Source organism: Aspergillus bombycis (genome assembly GCF_001792695.1).
Source record: "Aspergillus bombycis strain NRRL26010 chromosome Unknown contig00003, whole genome shotgun sequence".
NCBI classification, from domain to species: Eukaryota; Fungi; Ascomycota; class Eurotiomycetes; order Eurotiales; family Aspergillaceae; genus Aspergillus; species Aspergillus bombycis.
The window spans coordinates 346,160-364,644 of record NW_019170005.1 but is presented as its reverse complement, the minus strand read 5'-3'; the positions used below and the strand labels follow the sequence as shown (position 1 = coordinate 364,644).

At 47.0% G+C, this 18,485-nt stretch overlaps 7 protein-coding genes across 7 annotated transcripts; 4 read left to right on the top strand and 3 right to left on the bottom strand.

The window, feature by feature from the left end:
• Positions 1-334: 334 nt before the first annotated feature.
• Positions 335-1,968, bottom strand: ABOM_000934 (uncharacterized protein; the record flags this gene model as incomplete). Its single annotated transcript, XM_022528064.1, has 3 exons — positions 335-678; positions 740-1,721; positions 1,792-1,968. Coding segments are annotated over 3 exons (1,503 nt in total), but the record flags the coding sequence as incomplete, so codon positions are not given.
• Positions 1,969-3,198: 1,230 nt separating this feature from the next.
• On the bottom strand, positions 3,199-5,171 carry ABOM_000933 (lysine--tRNA ligase KRS1; the record flags this gene model as incomplete). Its single annotated transcript, XM_022528063.1, has 3 exons — positions 3,199-3,209; positions 3,278-4,865; positions 4,956-5,171. 3 exons carry the CDS (start codon positions 5,169-5,171, stop codon positions 3,199-3,201), a joined length of 1,815 nt encoding a protein of 604 aa, XP_022394170.1.
• A 1,234-nt stretch (positions 5,172-6,405) lies between these two features.
• Positions 6,406-8,947, top strand: ABOM_000932 (putative dynamin GTPase; the record flags this gene model as incomplete). The annotated part of the gene is made up of 3 exons (XM_022528062.1): positions 6,406-6,445; positions 6,497-8,550; positions 8,600-8,947. The coding sequence occupies 3 exons, from the start codon at positions 6,406-6,408 to the stop codon at positions 8,945-8,947; spliced, it is 2,442 nt and encodes an 813-aa protein (XP_022394171.1).
• A 912-nt stretch (positions 8,948-9,859) lies between these two features.
• Positions 9,860-11,368, top strand: ABOM_000931 (mannose-1-phosphate guanylyltransferase; the record flags this gene model as incomplete). The annotated part of the gene is made up of 4 exons (XM_022528061.1): positions 9,860-9,919; positions 9,978-10,034; positions 10,117-11,286; positions 11,342-11,368. The coding sequence occupies 4 exons, from the start codon at positions 9,860-9,862 to the stop codon at positions 11,366-11,368; spliced, it is 1,314 nt and encodes a 437-aa protein (XP_022394172.1).
• A 500-nt stretch (positions 11,369-11,868) lies between these two features.
• On the bottom strand, positions 11,869-12,789 carry ABOM_000930 (uncharacterized protein; the record flags this gene model as incomplete). Its single annotated transcript, XM_022528060.1, has 2 exons — positions 11,869-12,561; positions 12,622-12,789. 2 exons carry the CDS (start codon positions 12,787-12,789, stop codon positions 11,869-11,871), a joined length of 861 nt encoding a protein of 286 aa, XP_022394173.1.
• Positions 12,790-13,734: 945 nt separating this feature from the next.
• On the top strand, positions 13,735-15,584 carry ABOM_000929 (putative oxidoreductase, FAD-binding; the record flags this gene model as incomplete). The annotated part of the gene is made up of 2 exons (XM_022528059.1): positions 13,735-14,212; positions 14,263-15,584. 2 exons carry the CDS (start codon positions 13,735-13,737, stop codon positions 15,582-15,584), a joined length of 1,800 nt encoding a protein of 599 aa, XP_022394108.1.
• Positions 15,585-17,457: 1,873 nt separating this feature from the next.
• Positions 17,458-18,375, top strand: ABOM_000928 (TMEM53 family protein; the record flags this gene model as incomplete). The annotated part of the gene is made up of 1 exon (XM_022528058.1): positions 17,458-18,375. One exon carries the CDS (start codon positions 17,458-17,460, stop codon positions 18,373-18,375), a length of 918 nt encoding a protein of 305 aa, XP_022394270.1.
• Between the last annotated feature and the right edge of the window lie 110 nt (positions 18,376-18,485).

Sequence of the window (18,485 nt, the reverse complement as noted above, 5' to 3'; positions counted from 1 at the left end):
TATGAAACAAACAAACTCTTCAGACCATAGGATAAGGCCAGAAAGAGTAAGTGCAATAGACCAGTGTGATACACCATAAGATAAAGGCGTCCCAGATTGTCACAATAGCCAACCACTTCTAAGTTCAGTTATAGCCATTTTGACACGTTGTGACCATCAGGTTGCCCTTCACTGGTCAAGATCAGTAACTGTAGACCCCAGTCAAAAACAACAATCCTGGAGTGAGAAATGAGTGAGATTGGGGCATGTTAATGTGTCTGTGCAGAGTTGTCAGCCCAGATGTCTGCAGGGTGAGTCCATTCTTCGTTGGCCATCGTTTCATCTTGATGCAGATTCACAAACGAGAGTATCTCCCTGGCTGCTTCCGACAGTAAGCCTGGGCTTTAGTCTGCTGTCCCGAGGCTTTCGATTTGGTCGTAATCGGGTCAGCATCAGCTTCCTTCGTAGTTTCAACCTTCCTGTCGCTGAACTTCTTCTGGCGTCGTGTCTCATGTGCTCGTTGGACTTGCCGGAGATCCCGACTGTGCAAACTAACCTGACTCAACGGGGCATGCAAAGGACTCCAACTAATAGCCTTTTCCTCCTCGAGCTGGCCTTCCTCCGGCAGATACTCTGTAGCGTCATCATCAAGAATAGAATCTACGTCCCATGAATCCTCATTACTTTGTCTCTTACGGTCTGATCCGAGGGTCAGTATAACAAATCTTCTTATTCTAGCCACAAGCAAGGTTCAACGCACTTTCAGAACCACTAACCTCCTCTGTGGAAACCTCCTGGTCAGGTTCGGCCTTGTTGGACATAAGTGAGGACTTCGAAGGCGTTCTTGGGGCCTTCTTCGGAGTTTTGCTTTTTGTCGCACGACCTTTCTTAGATTTTCTGGTATTCCTAGAGCCTTTCTTCTTAGGCGAACTGCCCTTCTTCTTCGTTTTCAAGAGTTCTTCAGCAGCAGCGTCTAGATCGTTCTGGCTCGTGGGACCAGTGTGAATATTGCCGTTGACGTGGTGAGTGCGAAAATAACCTCGAGCAATTGTGCACGAGTTGCAAGTCTGCCAGCCGCAGGTCAGACAGCGAGACATTCCGGAAGAATTGCGATTGTTACATATGTCACATTTCGCCGTATGTGTGGCTAACTCCTCGAACTCACAAAGTATCACTTCCTTCCCCATTAGGGGCGTAGGAAACGGGAACATGTCACCCGGTTCATTGGTGGTCCCTGGGACGGTTGTCTCTTCAGGAGTGCTCTGCTCGTGAGGATCATCGATATCCATAAGAGTGTCCTCATGAGCACTACCCGGTCTAGATACTACTTTGGGGTTCTCAACCGTGATAGGTTCTAGCTCGGAATTCCTCATGTGGTGTAGGATCACTGCATGTTCTATCACAGTGCGATCCGGCTGTGGACACAACAAGGAAGATGGGGAGAGATCCCGACGACGCTCATAGGACTCAAGAGCTTCAGTATCGGGCACTAGGATACGATACTGCTCAGGACGAGGGCTGTTCACGACGCGAGGCGTTACAGTGACTCTCCAGCCTGAGGGAATGGGGTCTCCAAAACGCCAATTCACATACTCGTCTGGAAAGCGAGGCGCGGGTCTCTGAAGATACTGGCCCTCGATAGTGGTGAGATGTCTACCGCCGGGGCTCAACTCTGCCTGTCCGAACAAGCTTTCACGAAGGGAGAAAGAATCTATTGCTCCATTGGGGTCTGTGCTCTGCCTCTTATCAAATTGTCAGAATTTTACAAGTCATGAGAAGAGTACCAACCGGTGTTGCTGAAGAATGACATACTAGACAAGCTGGACCAACAGTGGGTCTTATAGGTTGGGGGTGGAATAGATGCTGGCTGGTCTGGTGGTACTGGTTTGTCTGGGGAGGGGGGAGATAGCGGAGTTGTCTGAAAGGATCACTGTTGTCACCCGTCTCGTCTCTATCCATCATGCTGATGAGTGTATCAGAGACAGCTGTCTAAATCACTCGTCATCAGTCCCGTCAAGAAACCTCAAAAGGTAAAAACAACTGAGGGATAAAGATGAAATTACCTGAGACACAGCAAGTTCAACTAGTGGAGCAACACGGATGGACAAAATAGGATTGACAACTTTGCAAGAACAATTACATATAGGATCTGTAGATACTTGATGTATTGAGGAAGAAAAGAAGATGTGGAGTCTTGATGCTAAGAGAGATACTGACATGTACAGATTGAGCAGAAATGTTTTTGCATCAGATGAAAGACCCCGTGAGTTCTTGTATGCTCTGGTTGCTGGCAATTCACTCTGAGTGACGTCTTATCTTTTCACGCACTCGTCGGTTTCCCATCTCGACATACAATACTCCGATGAAATCATGGTTACAATTGATTCTACAGTATACAGATAGCTGTATGGTATGAAACAAAGGATGTAGTGGTTTGACTGCCGGTATCTGATCATGGATATACCTCTGTCCAGATGTCCTCGATTATCCTTTTCTCAATGAGTCAATGGAGGGTAGGCGTGGCTATGATGTCACTGGGTATCTGAGAAAATTCACTGTAATATAACAAAGGATAAGAAGAAAGAATTCAGAAGACGTGTTGGAGCCTATGAAGGGTTAAGCTAAGCTGCTTCATGATACCGTTGAACGGGACTCGTATGAACCTGGAAAGAGATAGAAACAAGGTGTTGAAGAGTTCAAGATCTATTTGATTTTGAGAGGTAGAAGAATTAATATATGAAATGTGTAGTTTCTTACGACTATTAGACGTTATCCTTCTTTGCTTTTTGGAAGATGGCAGGAGTCGACTTGACGATTGTTATAGACTATAGTGGTTTGGGTGAAGAACACACCCACACCCAGAAGGCATGTGTCTATTTGGAAGGGGTTTACTTGGAGTACAGTGAAGAATTGTAATTAGGTGGACTTGTATCTGTTGAGTGGTGAAATAGTAGTCCTAATGCTTCAGTATGCTTCAATCTACTGGAAAGCAAATGAAGGCATGTATGTATCCAATGTACGTCTTGTGTTGAACTACAAGAGAAGCGAAACGCTCAAGTTAATCATACTCTTCTTTCTATTCTGAGGCTGTAAACCTAGATGTATGATCTGTCTCGGTATATTGGTTATCCTGATCTCATGCATCCCTTCATTGACATCGAATTAAACGTGCAGAACAAAAAGTCGTCAACAAACCATCATCCCATGTAGTTCATAAATTTATTTGTGGGCTAAACATGGCATGGGATGTCAGTACTCTTTCACTTATAAGTAGCATTTCAATAGAGCAAAAACTTACGAATTCCTTCCTCCGGCTGGGGCTCAATACCAACCACCTCGGCGGCGGTCTTGGTCTCGGCTGCCGACTTGTCTTCCTTCATGAAGGGGAAAGCAAGGACTTCCTTAATACTGTAGTTGTCGGTAAGGAACATGACCAGACGGTCGATACCCATACCCCAACCACCAGTGGGGGGCAGACCATATTCCAAGCTAGTACAGAAGTTCTCGTCGATGAGCTGAGCCTCGTCGTCACCCTGGTCCTTCTGGCGGGCCTGTTCCTCGAAACGGAGACGCTGATCGAAGGGGTCGTTCAACTCAGTGTAGGCGTTGACGATCTCCTTCTTGCAGACGAAGGCCTCAAAACGCTCGCAAAGACCCACGTTCTGGCGGTGGTACTTGGCAAGAGGCGACATCATCTGGGGGTGGCCGGTAATGAAGGTTGGGTTGACGCAAGTCTCCTCGATGAACTCACCGACCAGTTTGTCAAGCATACGAGCGTTGGTCAATGGGGGAGAACACTCAACGCCGGTCTTCTTCAGCACCTTCTTGAGGAATTCCCTGGTCTCAGCGGTGTGCAGCTGGTCACCTGGTGGGAACTTCTCACCAGTGGCCTCCTCGAGGGCCGGGATCATTTCCACGCGGCGCCATGGGGCCTTCCAGTTGACGTTGTATTCCTCGCCAGACTGGGTATGGAAAACGGTCTCGTAACCGCCGGTGACGTGCTTCACCAGGCCGGAGACCAGCTCTTCAGTTAGGTTCATGACATCGTAGACATCGGCATAAGCCCAGTAGAACTCGCAAGTCGTGAATTCGGGGTTGTGGGTAAGGTCAATGCCTTCGTTACGGAATTGACGACCCATTTCGTACACACGCTCAAGGCCTCCAACGATGAGCATCTTCAGGTACAACTCCGGAGCCACACGCATGAACAGGTTCATGTCGAGGTCGTTGTGGTGAGTGACGAAGGGCTTAGCGGTCGCACCACCGGCGATGGCATTCATCATGGGGGTTTCGACCTCGACGAAGTCGCGGGTGTCAAAGAAGTTGCGGATATAGGAGACAATCTTGGAGCGGGTGATGAAGACATTGCGCGAGCGGTCGTTCATGATCAAGTCAAGGTAACGTTGACGGAAGCGCTGTTCCTTGTCCTGGAAACCATAGTGCTCGGAGGGGATAGCGTGCAAGCAAGGAGCCAAAAGCACGATCTCAGAAGCGAAAATGGACAGCTCACCATCGGGGCGGTTCTTGGGGTTACTGCGACCAGGGAAGCCGACAATACCAACAACATCACCTCTCCGGAGATGCTCATGTTGAGCCTCGAAGGAGACATCACCCGCAGCATTCTGAGCCTGGCACACTACTTGCACCTTCACACCCTCTGCGCGGATGTCGTAGAAAATCAACTTGGCGCCGGAGGAACGCTTGGTGTAGATTCTACCGGCGATACGAACGGCCTTGTCGGGCAGCTGGTCGCCCTTTGCGAGATGCTCGTAGTCCTTGAGGAACTGGCGCAAGTCATCAGTGACTTGGAACTTGTGAGGGTAGGGGTCGGGTTGCTTGGTCTCGCGCAACTTGTTGATTCTCTTGCTGCGGATTTCGAAGTATTGCTAAAGAGAAGTTAAAAGCTCAGGGTTAGCGATCGACAAGTTCGGCGTGCCACTGCACCGACATCTATATAACAGAAGCAAAAAACCTACGTTAGGAGTCAAGTTGGCCTCATCTTCCTCAGCAGAGGTCTTCTTCGCGGGCTTGGGAGGGGCAGCAGCCTCCTTCTCCTTCTTCTTTGCTTCCTTCTCACGGAGCTTCTGGCGGCGCTTCAATTCGGACTTGGAAACCTTCTCGCCAGTGACTTCATCGAGCAAGAGGTTAGCCATGGAGGCCTCAGCCTCCTTAACTGCATTGGGTTCCGACATGGTGGATTAAATGGCCTGTCGCTCTGAGATCTTCCAACGGAGAAGAGTGAGGATAGAAGAGACGGCGGAGGTTCGGTGGGTGAGCCAAAGAATTTTGGGCGGGAGTCACTTTTTTTTCATTGGGTCATTAATTACCCCACGTTAAGAATCAATGACATCCTACAATTCCTATGAGTCATGATATTATTTATACCCAGGCTTCGTATAAAATACTCTTAGTATACATAAATAATTGACTTTTTACCTGAATTGTCTCCTGAAACTAAAACCATCATCTCGTAATTAAGTCATTTATGATTCCCATATTGACTTGAGGGCTTAGGGCTTAGGGCACCCAGGTGGGGTTTCCTTTGCCCCTCCATAGAGGGGAAATCCAAGATATCTGGAGAATAGTAAAGTTACAAGGGATAGAAAAGTAAAAAAGAAGAATCAAAATGTATACAACTATTACTTGTCATTGAATTTCTGGTATGACTGCTTTTACTATTTTATCAAAACGTAGTCGTAACCGGAAATATATTGTAATTGTTAACATGGTCAATAGTAAGCGGGCCATACATCTACTAGTACCTAGTATCAGGTTTAACCATGTCTCTGATAATGCTTACGTTGTATAGGGAAGTCAAACAAGTATAGGTAGGAGGGCATTGTTGAAGAGATATTTCAAATAGGCCCTAGTGGTTCAGTTATTGATACATAGACCTAGCTTCAACATGGCTACAGTTGCATCTCAGTCAAAAGCAACTTTAAAGACCATTTGTAGTATTGGAGGCGGTAACTCTCGCAGAAATAGTAGTTAGTAGTATCAGACAAGTTTGTATAAATGTTCATTGGATAGTGCCTACAGAATCTAGAACCTGAATAAAACGGGATACTGAAACCAGTGAGTTGAAGCAGAAACAAGATACAAAGCTTAAGACAAGTTGATGGTACAGATTCCACTATCCTAGGACCTCAAATGGCTCTTGTAAAGCTTATAACTCCATGGTCCCACAACTTTGGATGAAGAGTGTGTCTGGGTTCCCCTGGTGACCTACTCCTTCTGACTTCACTTGACCCCTTGTGTTGTATGAAACATTCACTTTACCTGGTTGACCTCCCTCCTTTGTTATTTCCCATTCACTTCGCACATCCACTTACACCTGGCTATCTACCCTGCTTATCGAGTGTTACTCTTGTCACCACCTTCATATTGACCTCTCAGCACAAGAAGGTAGCCTTAGGGACGTCGAAGATGTCGCAGCTGGGAACTCCTAACTACTCTACAGCAGACAGTATATTAATACCCCTCTACTTGCGGATATACAAGCTAACAAGTTTATTAGCTATCGCTCAGGACTATCCATCCAAAATGAGGTCAATAGAGAATAAGGCGATCCAGGTGATCGCACGGGACATGAAGGCCCTAGTCCGGAAGATACAAGATCTCCGCCATATTGGCATAGAAGATAACCAGATTGCTCTACCCAAGATCTGTGTGATAGGAGACCAAAGTACGGGCAAGAGTTCACTCATAGAAGGAATGTCTGAGATAAAGGTTCCCAGAAGCGCCGGTACTTGTACTAGGTGTCCAATGGAAATAAATCTGTCTGAGAGCGAGCCCGGCCAGCCTTGGGCATGCCAGATATATCTATCACGAAGATATATGTACGATGGATCACGAAAGTTTAGAACTCCCAGAAAAGCTCAGCCACTTGGTCCATGGGTCGAACAAGACCAGGAGGATGAACACTTCATCACCCTGTCCGACAAGGACCAAGTTCAGGAAGCCATTAAGTGGGCCCAACTTGCCATTCTAAATCCAGGACAGTCTTCCAGAGAATATATTCCAGGAGAGAATGCGGGCATCAGTACGCATTACCAAGTCAAGTTCTCGCCTAACATTGTGCGCCTTGACATTTCAGCACCCGACTTTCCCAATTTATCTTTCTATGATCTCCCTGGTGTCATTAGCCAGGCTGAGTTGGACGAAGAGAGATACCTTATCTCGCTGATTGAGAACCTCGTCAAGGAGTACATCTCACAGCAAAACTGCATCGTTTTATTGACTTTGCCCATGACAGATGACGCTACAAACTCCAGCGCAGCACGCATTATGCGAAACGTGCGAGGTGCTCACCAACGCACCTTAGGTGTGCTGACAAAGCCTGATAGAGTACAGGCAGGCGAGTCATATTCCCAATGGGTAGATATCTTAGAGGGCTACAAATTCAAACTTGGACACGGCTACTACATTGTTCGCAACAACCCGGACCCCACGATCGAACATTCCCAAGCCCGAGATGAGGAGGAGGACTTCTTTGCTTCACCCCCTTGGACGTCTGAAGATCTATCGCCCTACCAAGATAGGTTCGGTACCCGTCGCCTTCAAACATCACTTTCAAGCCTCCTTCTAGAGCAGATACAGGGTTGCCTTCCGGGGATAATTGAACAAATTGACACTAAGGCAGCTCGTATCAATGAAGAGCTTAAAGAGATCCCTGATCCACCTTCTGCGAATGTCCTATACATCTTATGCAGGCTTCTTTACGAACTGGGAGACAGAATTCGCGCTAATTTTGAAGGGGGCTCTTCGGAATACCCTCTGCTGAAGATTTGGGGGCATATAGCGCAGGACTTCAGAGCGGCATTGATCCGAACGCGCCCTACGGTGTCGCTTTTGTCACAATCGGATCGAACATCTTTTCCAGCACAGCCTGACGGAGATTCGGACTGCGAAATGACATCAGCACCACGATCAGTGAAGCGCAAGTCGCCCAGTGCTCCTCCAGATCCGCAGATGCCGAAATCGGGACCTTCTGGATACTTCACCAATCACTTCAATCTGTTCGTCCAACCTGCTCGAATTTTCACCTGGGAAAATGTCCGCGAAATCAATGAGGACTCATGCCGTGCTGGAATTCCTGACCAGGCAGATCCCAAGGCCCTCGAGATGCTCCGGCAGCTGAGTGTCCAGCATTGGGATGGGCCAATGCTAGTTTTTCTCAAGGCGACGCATAATCTAGTCAAAGAAATGCTGCTGAAGCAACTCAGGGAAGTATTTTCTCAGTACTATCAGACGACTCTGTTCAGGGAATTGAAGAAGATTATCGAGAAATACCTTGGAGAGCTTCAGGAAAAGCATACAAAATATGCCATTGATAATTACAATATCGAATATCACAAACCATTTACTATGGCTACCGCGCAGCTTGAACATGCCACCAGGGATGCGCACCACTTTTTAAGTGCTCGGCGCCACCTGGCTAGAGCCGATTTATACCTCCAACTCCAGGGAAAGTGTCCTGAAAATGAAACCCGAAAGGCAGCCGAGGTCAAGAAGCTGACAACAGCTGAACTTGGACCGGACAAGTTTTTCCAAGAAGTAAAGATGATGGCGGTAAGCTTGTTTTCACTCTTTACACTCTGAACAGATGTTGACTTTCTAGTCCACTCGGGGTTACTATGAGGTAGCCTGTTCAAGATTCGTCGATTCCACCTGTCAGGGTATTCATACCAGGTTTTTTTCAAAGTGCCGAGAGGAACTCATCTCAGTTATCGAAAAAGAGCTACATATCTCAGATACAGATGGTATGTCACTGGAACGATGCCAAGAGCTCATGGCTCCAGACCTTGAACGCCAACGTCGACGCCAATACCTGATTAAGGAGAAGAAAAAGATCACTCAAGCGCAAGAGTGGCTCTCAGCGATCAAAAAAGAGGAAGACGATGAAAAGCCCACGTTGCCTTTGGTCTTCAGACCCCAAACACCGGAAAAGCTTCCCAAAGGCATATAGTTGAATGTTCGAATGTATACTAGGTCATTAGTCTGGCAGGGCACCTGATTCATAGTTTTTCTTGTATTTCCTGCTCTTTGTATGCTTGGAAAAGACTGCTGAGAGGGGTTTTTGTGAAATATGTGGGGTTGCCCGTACGTTCGAATCTGACGATGTAGTTTAGTTGAATTGGCGACTGAAGATATGGCCGGATCACGATCAAGGCGAACATACAGTGGAAGCAACTTGTCAGGGCCGCAATGTCGCATAAATAGTCGCATATGCTAATGGGAATAAGGGTGTTTTCTGCAGACGCCTTGCTCTATGGTCGCTTGTCATCCTGTAGGTCAATGTATTTTAACTAGATCAATTTTCCTCACGTTGGAATGACAGCAAACCCTATGTACATACTAACACTTTATCAAAAGACCCGCACCTGCTGTGAGATACCATGGATTATCCGTGGGTCACTGTAGTGGTGAGGGAAACCCGCATCGGTTCTATTTCGGCAGTACATTCATCATATATTCGCGAAAGGGCTTAGGACCAGCTACTCTCCTCAACACTGCAAAGCTGCAGATCACAATTGGAGTATACACTTTTACTATTCATCCATGAACCTGGGTAATGATGTCCCAAAGAGGAAGGAAGCTATCCCGCATGGACGAAAGCGGTGAATTTTACTGCCAAGTTATTTATGGAATATCCGCTTTTAGGCTCTCTTTCTCCTGACGGGACTCCGTACATCTTTAGCATTCAGGCTCAAGAAAGTTCCGCTCCTGAGAAAACTTTTTGCCGTATCCTTATCCTTACTTCCCTCACCTTTTGCATGTTCAGTATCACTTGTTATCCTCACTGTCTTCTCCATTGCGACATCACCAAACTTACCCTTTGATACCCACTACGTCCCCCACCCCACCCGTTGTTTTCCCAATGCTTCAAGTACCAATGCGGGAACATACCAACGTGGCCTCCACCAAGGCTATTATCTTAGTATGTACTGCAGAAAACTGGTCGCCAAATCGTTGTAATTGACAGGACTTAATGCTAGGTCGGTGGTCCATCCAGAGGAACCCGTTTCAGGCCTCTGTCCCTCGATGTGCCCAAGGTTAGTGGCCCCTCCGTTGATCTCCCATGACCCCTGAATAATCTCCGAGCATGTGCTAATGAGTGATGTGATCTACCATTAGCCTCTTTTCGAGGTTGCCGGACATCCTATCATCTATCACGGCCTCAAAGCCCTCGCGAAAATCTCCGATATCCGAGATGTGTACCTAGTCGGCTACTACGATGAAACGGTCTTTCGCGACTTCATCAAAGACTCCGCCAAGGAGTTCCCCCAATTCCGCATTCAATATCTGCGCGAATACACATCTCTAGGTACCGCCGGCGGTCTCTACCACTTCCGCGATGCCATCCTCAAAGGCAAACCGGAGCGCATCTTCGTACTCAATGCCGACGTCTGTTGCTCTTTCCCGCTCGGGGAGATGCTGAGGCTGTTCGAGGAGAAGGATGCAGAGGCTGTTATTCTTGGAACCAGGGTGAGCAATGATGCCGCCACCAACTTCGGATGCATAGTTTCCGATTCGCATACCAAACGAGTGCTTCACTATGTCGAGAAACCCGAATCGCATATCTCCAACCTCATTAACTGCGGTGTATATCTGTTTGCGACCGAGTGCATTTTCCCTTCCATCCGCAGTGCCATCAAACGCCGCACCACCAGACCCCGTCTGGTATCCTACCCATCCTCTGAGAATCTGGAGTCGTCATTCGTCGCTGCCGAGGAAGACTCGGAGAAGAGCGAAGTTCTCCGCCTGGAGCAGGACATTCTATCAGACCTTGCCGACAGCAACCGCTTTTTCGTCCACGAAACGAAAGACTTCTGGCGCCAGATTAAGACTGCCGGCTCTGCCGTCCCTGCCAACGCTCTCTACCTCCAGAAGGCCTTCCAGGCCCAATCCGACGAACTTACACCTCCTTCCGCGACCATTGTTCCCCCAGTCTTCATCCACCCCTCCGCAACTGTGGATCCCACGGCGAAGCTGGGACCCAATGTCTCGATTGGTCCCCGTGCGATTGTGGGTGCGGGAGCCCGTGTCAAGGACTCGATCGTGCTTGAGGATGCTGAGATCAAGCATGACGCTTGCGTGATGCACTCGATCATAGGATGGAGCAGCCGTGTCGGTGCCTGGGCCCGTGTCGAGGGTACCCCTATCGCGAATGCAACGCATTCCACCAGCATCGTGAAGCACGGCATCAAGGTACAGAGCATCACCATCTTGGGTAAGGAATGCGCTGTTGGAGACGAAGTACGGGTGCAAAACTGTGTGTGTCTGCCGTACAAGGAACTCAAGCGTGTAAGTGCCTCTTCTATCCCTCAAATGTTCTCTACACAACTGACCACATGTCCAGGATGTCGCTAACGAGGTCATTATGTAAACATACATGGAATCGTAACGTTGGGTGGACTTGTGAATACCAATTGTGGTCCATACTTTTCCTCCTATATCTTGAATTTAATATTATTTCTTCCATTAGGCTTGGCCCATTATGAACTATACCTCTGGCAAGCCATGGACTTTGTTTGGCTTCCCTAATATTAACTACGCGGTTCATATGTTCAAGCCACATACAATGCTCTAGACTAAGGTTGCTTCTCCGAGATCAAAATATTCGGAGAAATAATACAATGATTATCCAATCCGGCATGATTCATGGTTCTAAGGTTGACAAAAAGGACAACACCTTCGACATATACAATACACCTATTACGCCCGGACAAAACAAGTATAAACCCTTCACTGCAAGATCGTAACACATCAGATCAAGTTTAGTACAATCGACACATACTAGGTCGGTCGTAAGCAGACAGCCCCAATACTGTACAATTCCCAGTGATTGTCCAGTTACATCTGGATAAGGGTGTAACCCGCAAAAGCTCATCTATAAGCCGCAGGATCATAGTGCGTCTGTTCCGATGGGTGACCGTACCCATCATGCCCAGACGTGCTGAATCGGACACGGGGACGAGTAGGCGTCGGTTGATAATAATCCTGTGCCTCGCCACCATGGTTCTGCTCAAGGTTGGAACTGGTGCCATATACAGGCGGGGGCATCGTCTGACCGGAATAATTACCCGGAGCAGGGATATCGCTGTAGACTTCATCCGGGTGATTATTCGAGCGAAAAGCGGGATGTTGTTCATCGAGTCCACCATAAGGGCCCATGCCTCCCGACAAAGCACTGCTGCTGCGATCGTGCATCTTGTAATCGTTCAAGGCCGCGTTGCTGGCCATGGGGTCGTACTCACCCAGACGAGTCTGACGTCTGCGTACGATAACATCGAGGGCGATGGCCGCGATGTACGAGATATTTCCCAGGATAGTGAAGGCGAACAATGCTTTGTATATCCGGCAAACAGTGATACCGGTAGAAGTAGCCCAGTATGTGGCGTTGCAGGTGGTCAGGACCGTTTGGGACATGCTCCAACTCAGGAGGCCGAGGGAAATAAGCCAGAGAAGGAGACAGATCGTATTCGATAGGAGTGATAGGCGCGGTGAGAGACCATAGCAGCAGTGGGTTATAGTAGTTAGGACATAGTTTAGAAGGGAAAGGATAACGGCTATTAGGAGCTAGGATGTGCTTATATTAGTTACATCTCTTGAGGCTGTGTGTTGTCATGCGAGACTTACAACCAGGAATGCCCAAGGAAGTTTGAAGCCACCTTGATGGAGGTTGTAGATGAAGACGGCTAAAATGATACCGACGACTAAGGTGGAGATAAAGCCCACAGCGCGGATGGCATGAAATGGTATTGCAGGGTACGCCGATGGTTTCACGGATCTCGGTTTGGATCGCATGTTGATATCTGTTTAAGTCGGGGTGGTGATGCGCTTGGATCAAGAAGCAATCAATCGATATTAATTACTTCTTCGGCTCGTGTGGGGGATAATATGTATGGATGTTGATATGATAAACAAAACGGAGATCCACTTGTCGTCAATCAGTGCCACCGCACGTGAGGGATGGTGGTTGAATAAATATTTTGATATTCCTTGAACCAGCAAGAGGGAATATGGATATGAGTAAATAAGAAAGTGAAAATGCAAATCAACAAGGGAGAAAAACAGAAAAAGCCCAACGAGCGAAAAGGCTGTGGGTTGTTGATCTGGACAGGCGTCGCAATGCAAAGCCTCGTCTGTGGCCGATCTTTGGCTCCACTGCGGGTGTTGCTAAAGAAAGAAGCCAACCACAATGATGGAGTCCACTAGTGGCATAGTCAAATACGATGACGACTGTTGCTGAGGTGGTTTTTGCCCCTACTCATTCAAATGGTCTCTAAAAAATCAAGTACCCATATGACCGTTCAGAGGAATGTGCCAACTTGGACTGAGTTTTCCGGATCAAACAGAAAATTGCCAATCCTGAACAATCGCCATTATCCTCTCTACTTCAGGTCCACAATCACATGACAACTCAGGAACTTGGGAACAGCCACACTACAGTCAAACAAAGCAAACTTCTTCCCCGCCTGCCGAGCCATCGGTATTTGGAGACGATTATTCATCTCTTGAATCTTCTGAAGTCGATGAAAATGATGCCATCCAGTCTTTTTGTTTACTTATGTCATACTCGTACTAAATTAATTATTAGTCAATGGTCTAGTATCGGATGCTGACCAATCCAGTCAGGTTCGTCAATATCAACACAAAACCTCTTCGCTATATCTCTGTCATTGGTGTCAATGATCTATACCTCATCATGAGAATTTTGTTCTCCTTTCTATAGCATCAACACATCAATCAATGGCGTCCCTCCTAACCAATACCCTTCCCTGGCATGATGGCGAGATACGAATGCGCAGTTTGCTGCACATTCCTCCTATCATTAACCCCACAGTGCCTGCTCTAAGTTATGGGGCAACTCATCTGCTCTTAAACTCGCCTTTGCTTGCTATTGGTGCCGTTGATCGAGAGGGACGGCCTTGGACAACGCTTTGGGGTGGTGAAGTAGGCTTTGCCAAGCCAACTTCCCAATCGAAGGTTGAGGTTAAGACTCCTGTTGACATCAGACATGACCCTCTGGCAGATATACTGCTACATGACAGCCCAGGGGAGTCCGGGCAATTAGTTTCCGGCTTAGTTGTCGATCTAGCGACCCGCAAACGAGCAAAGCTTTTTGGGAGGAAAATCAGTGGATCGATACAACTGGGCGAAAAGAGCGAGACTGACTCCAGCAAAGTAGGGGTTGCGCAATTACTTGTGCAAATAGAAGCAAGTCTTGGTAAGGATTGAAACTAAAAGACTATCGCTATGAGGTGCTTACAGCTGTAGGCAATTGTCCCAAGTATATAAATATTAGAAACATCACTCCAACTCTGCCTACTCCAAGGCTCATCTCCGAGTCCCCTCAACTTCCTTCTAGTGCTTTGAATCTCCTTGGTCGTGCAGACACACTGTTCATATCCTCACGACATGGAGAGGTGGATATGGATACCAACATCCGTGGCGGATCTGCAGGCTTTGTCCGTGTTATATCCAATGAGCCCAATGGAGCCATATTTGCTTACCCAGAATATTCTGGGAATCGCCTGTACCAAACTCTAGGCAATCTTCAAACAACGCCTTTGGCGGGGTTTGTCTTTCCGGATTTTGAAACAGGAAATGCGTTATACCTCACCGGAAAAACTGAGATCTTCATAGGAGAAAGGGCAGCCGCTCTCCTTCCACGATCAAACCTAGCCGTGAAAGTGACTGTCACTGCAGCGCGATACGTAGAGAAATCATTAGCATTTCGAGGCGTTGAAGGAGCAAAATCTCCATACAATCCAAGTGTACGATATTTAGCCACAGAAAAGGCTAGTCCTGCTGCTATAGGAGATGAAAAGTCATCTGTTACAGCTATGTTGGTAAAGAAGGAATTACTTACCCCGACAATATGCCGATTTCGTTTCCAAATATCAGATCCGTGGAAGATTGGGACATGGGTGCCTGGGCAATATGCTACTCTTTCATTCCAAGAAGAGTTGGACATGGGGTATAGCCACATGAAAGATGACGATCCATCGAGTATCAACGATGACTATGTCCGAACTTTCACAATTTCGTCGTATCCAGTACATAACCGCTCTACAGAGTTTGAGATAACTGCTCGGAGGCACGGTAATGTAACCAATTACCTTTTCAGGACCAACGAGCGAGCGGGTTTGGAGGTGCCTTTGAAAGGCTTCGGCGGTGACTTCTATTTGAAAGCACCAAGCGAGCATGACAAACTTCCTTTTATCGCCGGGGGTATCGGAATTACGCCACTTCTCGCACAACTCCCGGATATTGATATCAGTCACTTACGTTTACTATGGTCTATTTCCATTCGCGACCTCGGTCTGATTTTGGATACATTCAGTCGATTCCCTCAATTACCCCTCGTCACAAGCCTTTTCATAACTGGGCCTGAGCCACGGGATGAGAAGACTACTGAACAATTGGCGACATTGGTCGCATCTGAAGCACGAGTCGAACGTCGCCGAATGGAAGCCAAAGATTTAGATTTGTCCTTGGCAGATGTGTGGTACTTCTGTGGTGGTCCTTCCTTGAAGAATTCGGCGTTGAATTGGCTTGTCGGGAAAGACGTAGTATATGAAGATTTCAATTATTGATGACTATAATGAAATTTGTTCAAGGATCTCGTATTTCAGTATATCTTAGGATATACCTATGCCGGGTTTTCTACACGGCTGGAAGGCTTTTCCTTTCCGTTTTAGTGCCCACCCCTAGCCATCTTTTGCTCATTGAGTAGACCTGAGCATGCCCTGAGTGTCCTGAGCTAATCACTGAGTAGATGGTGAGCAGAGGGGCGAGTAGCATGAGAACACTAACCTCAATAAAAGGCACCACGCTAGAGTTGCACAAAGATCTATTCTCCCCTGTAGCATCTTAGACAGTCGTCGGCTTTTTGCCCACTCAAAAACATATGATCATCAATAAAACGGGGAATTGTGGCCCTCGTTCCTTCTGCTCCACCCGTAAGACAAATGAGGCGAGATACCTCTTTGTTTCTTTCTTTTCCTTTCTTTTTTGTTTTTCAATCTTCCCTGCTTATGTTCACCATTACAGTCAATGGGGATCTGCTCATATTCCATATATAGTATGCAAACATAGGAATTGCCATATTCGAAGTGTATGGTGCCTGTTCGTCATCATGTTAACTCTTCTCTTCATTTAATATCAAATATGTGAACTTCTATATGCATCCCAGTACCTTGAAAATGCTGCCCTTGTACCAATAGAATATATCTTGTGTACTAAGATGCTCTGAAGTGGTCAAGGTAGCGGTAACATATTTATCCTACTACCTTTCTATACTTGAAGAGTACATCTGATAGCAAAACAGCTCGTTTGAAACCATGACACTATCCATGTTACAAGCTCCGGCGGCAAATATTTCTCCAGCGTCGCCTATCAGCGTCCAGGTCTTACAGTAGAGTTATTACCTTCTTTCCTTCGGCACCTGCATCACATTGGTCCGCTGAGAGTATGATGTATATCAATACGGTAAACCGAATGTATTGATATATTCTTTCAAGATGCCGACATGTCATCAAGCATTTTTCTTTTGACATGATGTCCATAGGGTACAGTAATATATGTATTGTGGTGTAAGACGGGAGGGGAGGCCTGAAGTGATATGCACAACTGGATGACGAATAGACCTGTGGGTTTTTATAGATATATGTAAGAATGCTATGTAGCGCTATGTAATATAATTACAAGAACTGTGTCTGTGCCTCCTTTTCCTGATGACAGCCTGTATGTATGTTTCAGGATGTCACCTACCTTCCGGAAAGCTAATCCCAATTGTGTGGTCTCCTTTTTTGCCCGGGGCCCAATTTCGACAGGGATATCTACCTACTGTACCGCAAACAACCATGGATATTGCTCAGTTAATCAGGAAATGTCTTCGCCATATTGCCGGAAATATTCTCCTTATGCCGTTGGTTTGTACCCCTAGGCAGACAATTCCTGGCTACCCTACGTTTCACTTGGAACTTATTAAGGGTTGGTGATGTTCAATCAACAAACCTTCAGGGTCCAACAGATGAACTAAACAAATCTAATTACTAAAGTCCCTCAGTGCTTGAATCTCACCTGACTTGGTTCCGCTTGCGAAAGATACCCAAGGCAGTTTTTGCCCATCCTGCTATCTGATTTGACTCTGTCTATGTACATGCCCCCTGTGGCTGGATTGAACTGGCTCAAACTCAATTCATTCTTGACCAATTTTCTACCGCCTAAGTCAGGTGTTCAACCGCGATCTATAACTTAACAGCCAACTCCTTCACTATTTATTGGCAGAATCAACTCTCCATCATCTACTTTGATATATCTCGATAATCTTGCTGCAATAGTAGTAATCTATAGGCCACCGCTCTTGACCCCCACGCTCCCAACAACCAGATACATTTCATTCAACACTTAACTTATTGCTACGATACTTCCATCACTAAACCACCACAAAAATAAAAACGAGCCATGACATCTCATTTCCATCCCCTACAGCCTATAGGCAAGGATATCTACTTGTACCAACCATCAATTCCCCATCCCAATCCCAATCCGACGGACTCTCCTGCCCTGATAACACTCTGTACGTGGCTCGGAGGCGCAACACCCCAGCGCATCCAGAAATACATAAATGGCTATCGATCCCTCTACCCCGACTCCGCCATTCTACTTATCACTACGCGCATACTGGAAATTAGTGCTCTTCCATTCAGTGTCCTCCACGCGCGATTAGGCCCCGCCCGCGACGTGATCCGGCAATTGAACAGCTCCACAGCAGAGGGAAATCCTCCTTCTATTCTCCTGCACATTTTCTCTCATGGTGGGTGCAACACTGCTATCCAGCTAGCTCTATCGCTATGCACGGATTCGAACCACTCTTCCTTCGAGATCAGGAAATATCTCGGTGTTGTTATCTTTGATTGCTGTCCCGGGGATACATCCTTTGACCGGGCTTATCAGGCCGCGGCGCTATCTCTTCCGCGCTCCTTACCAGGCCAAATGGTAGGGAAACTGCTACTGTACCCTTTTATTGGGCTTATCAATGGTCTTCAGATGACTGGATGGATGAGCTCTGTACGGGACTTGCGGAAACAGCTGAATGACCCTCAAGTTTTTGGGGCCTCAGCTGCTAGATTATATTTGTATTCTACAGCTGATCTAATGGTTGGGTGGGAGGATGTGGAGTCTCATAAGAGGGAGGCTAAATCTCTCCTGGGATGTGCGGTGGAGGGTATTGCATTTCCAGATAGTCCGCACTGTGCCTTGGTGAGGGATCATGCTGATCAATATTGGGCGGAGATAAAGACGTTTTGGACGGAAAGGAGAAGCAAGGAACCTGAGATGGTAAGCTCTGTACTGAGTGAGCGGCTTCGCAGCCGACTTTAACAGAGGGGGGGGAAAGGTCGCTCAAAGTGTATTATCACAGGTTCTTACCTTATTACGCAAGTTAGAACAATAAGTTATACACAAACATCTTCTGGTGGATGTAGTCGAAA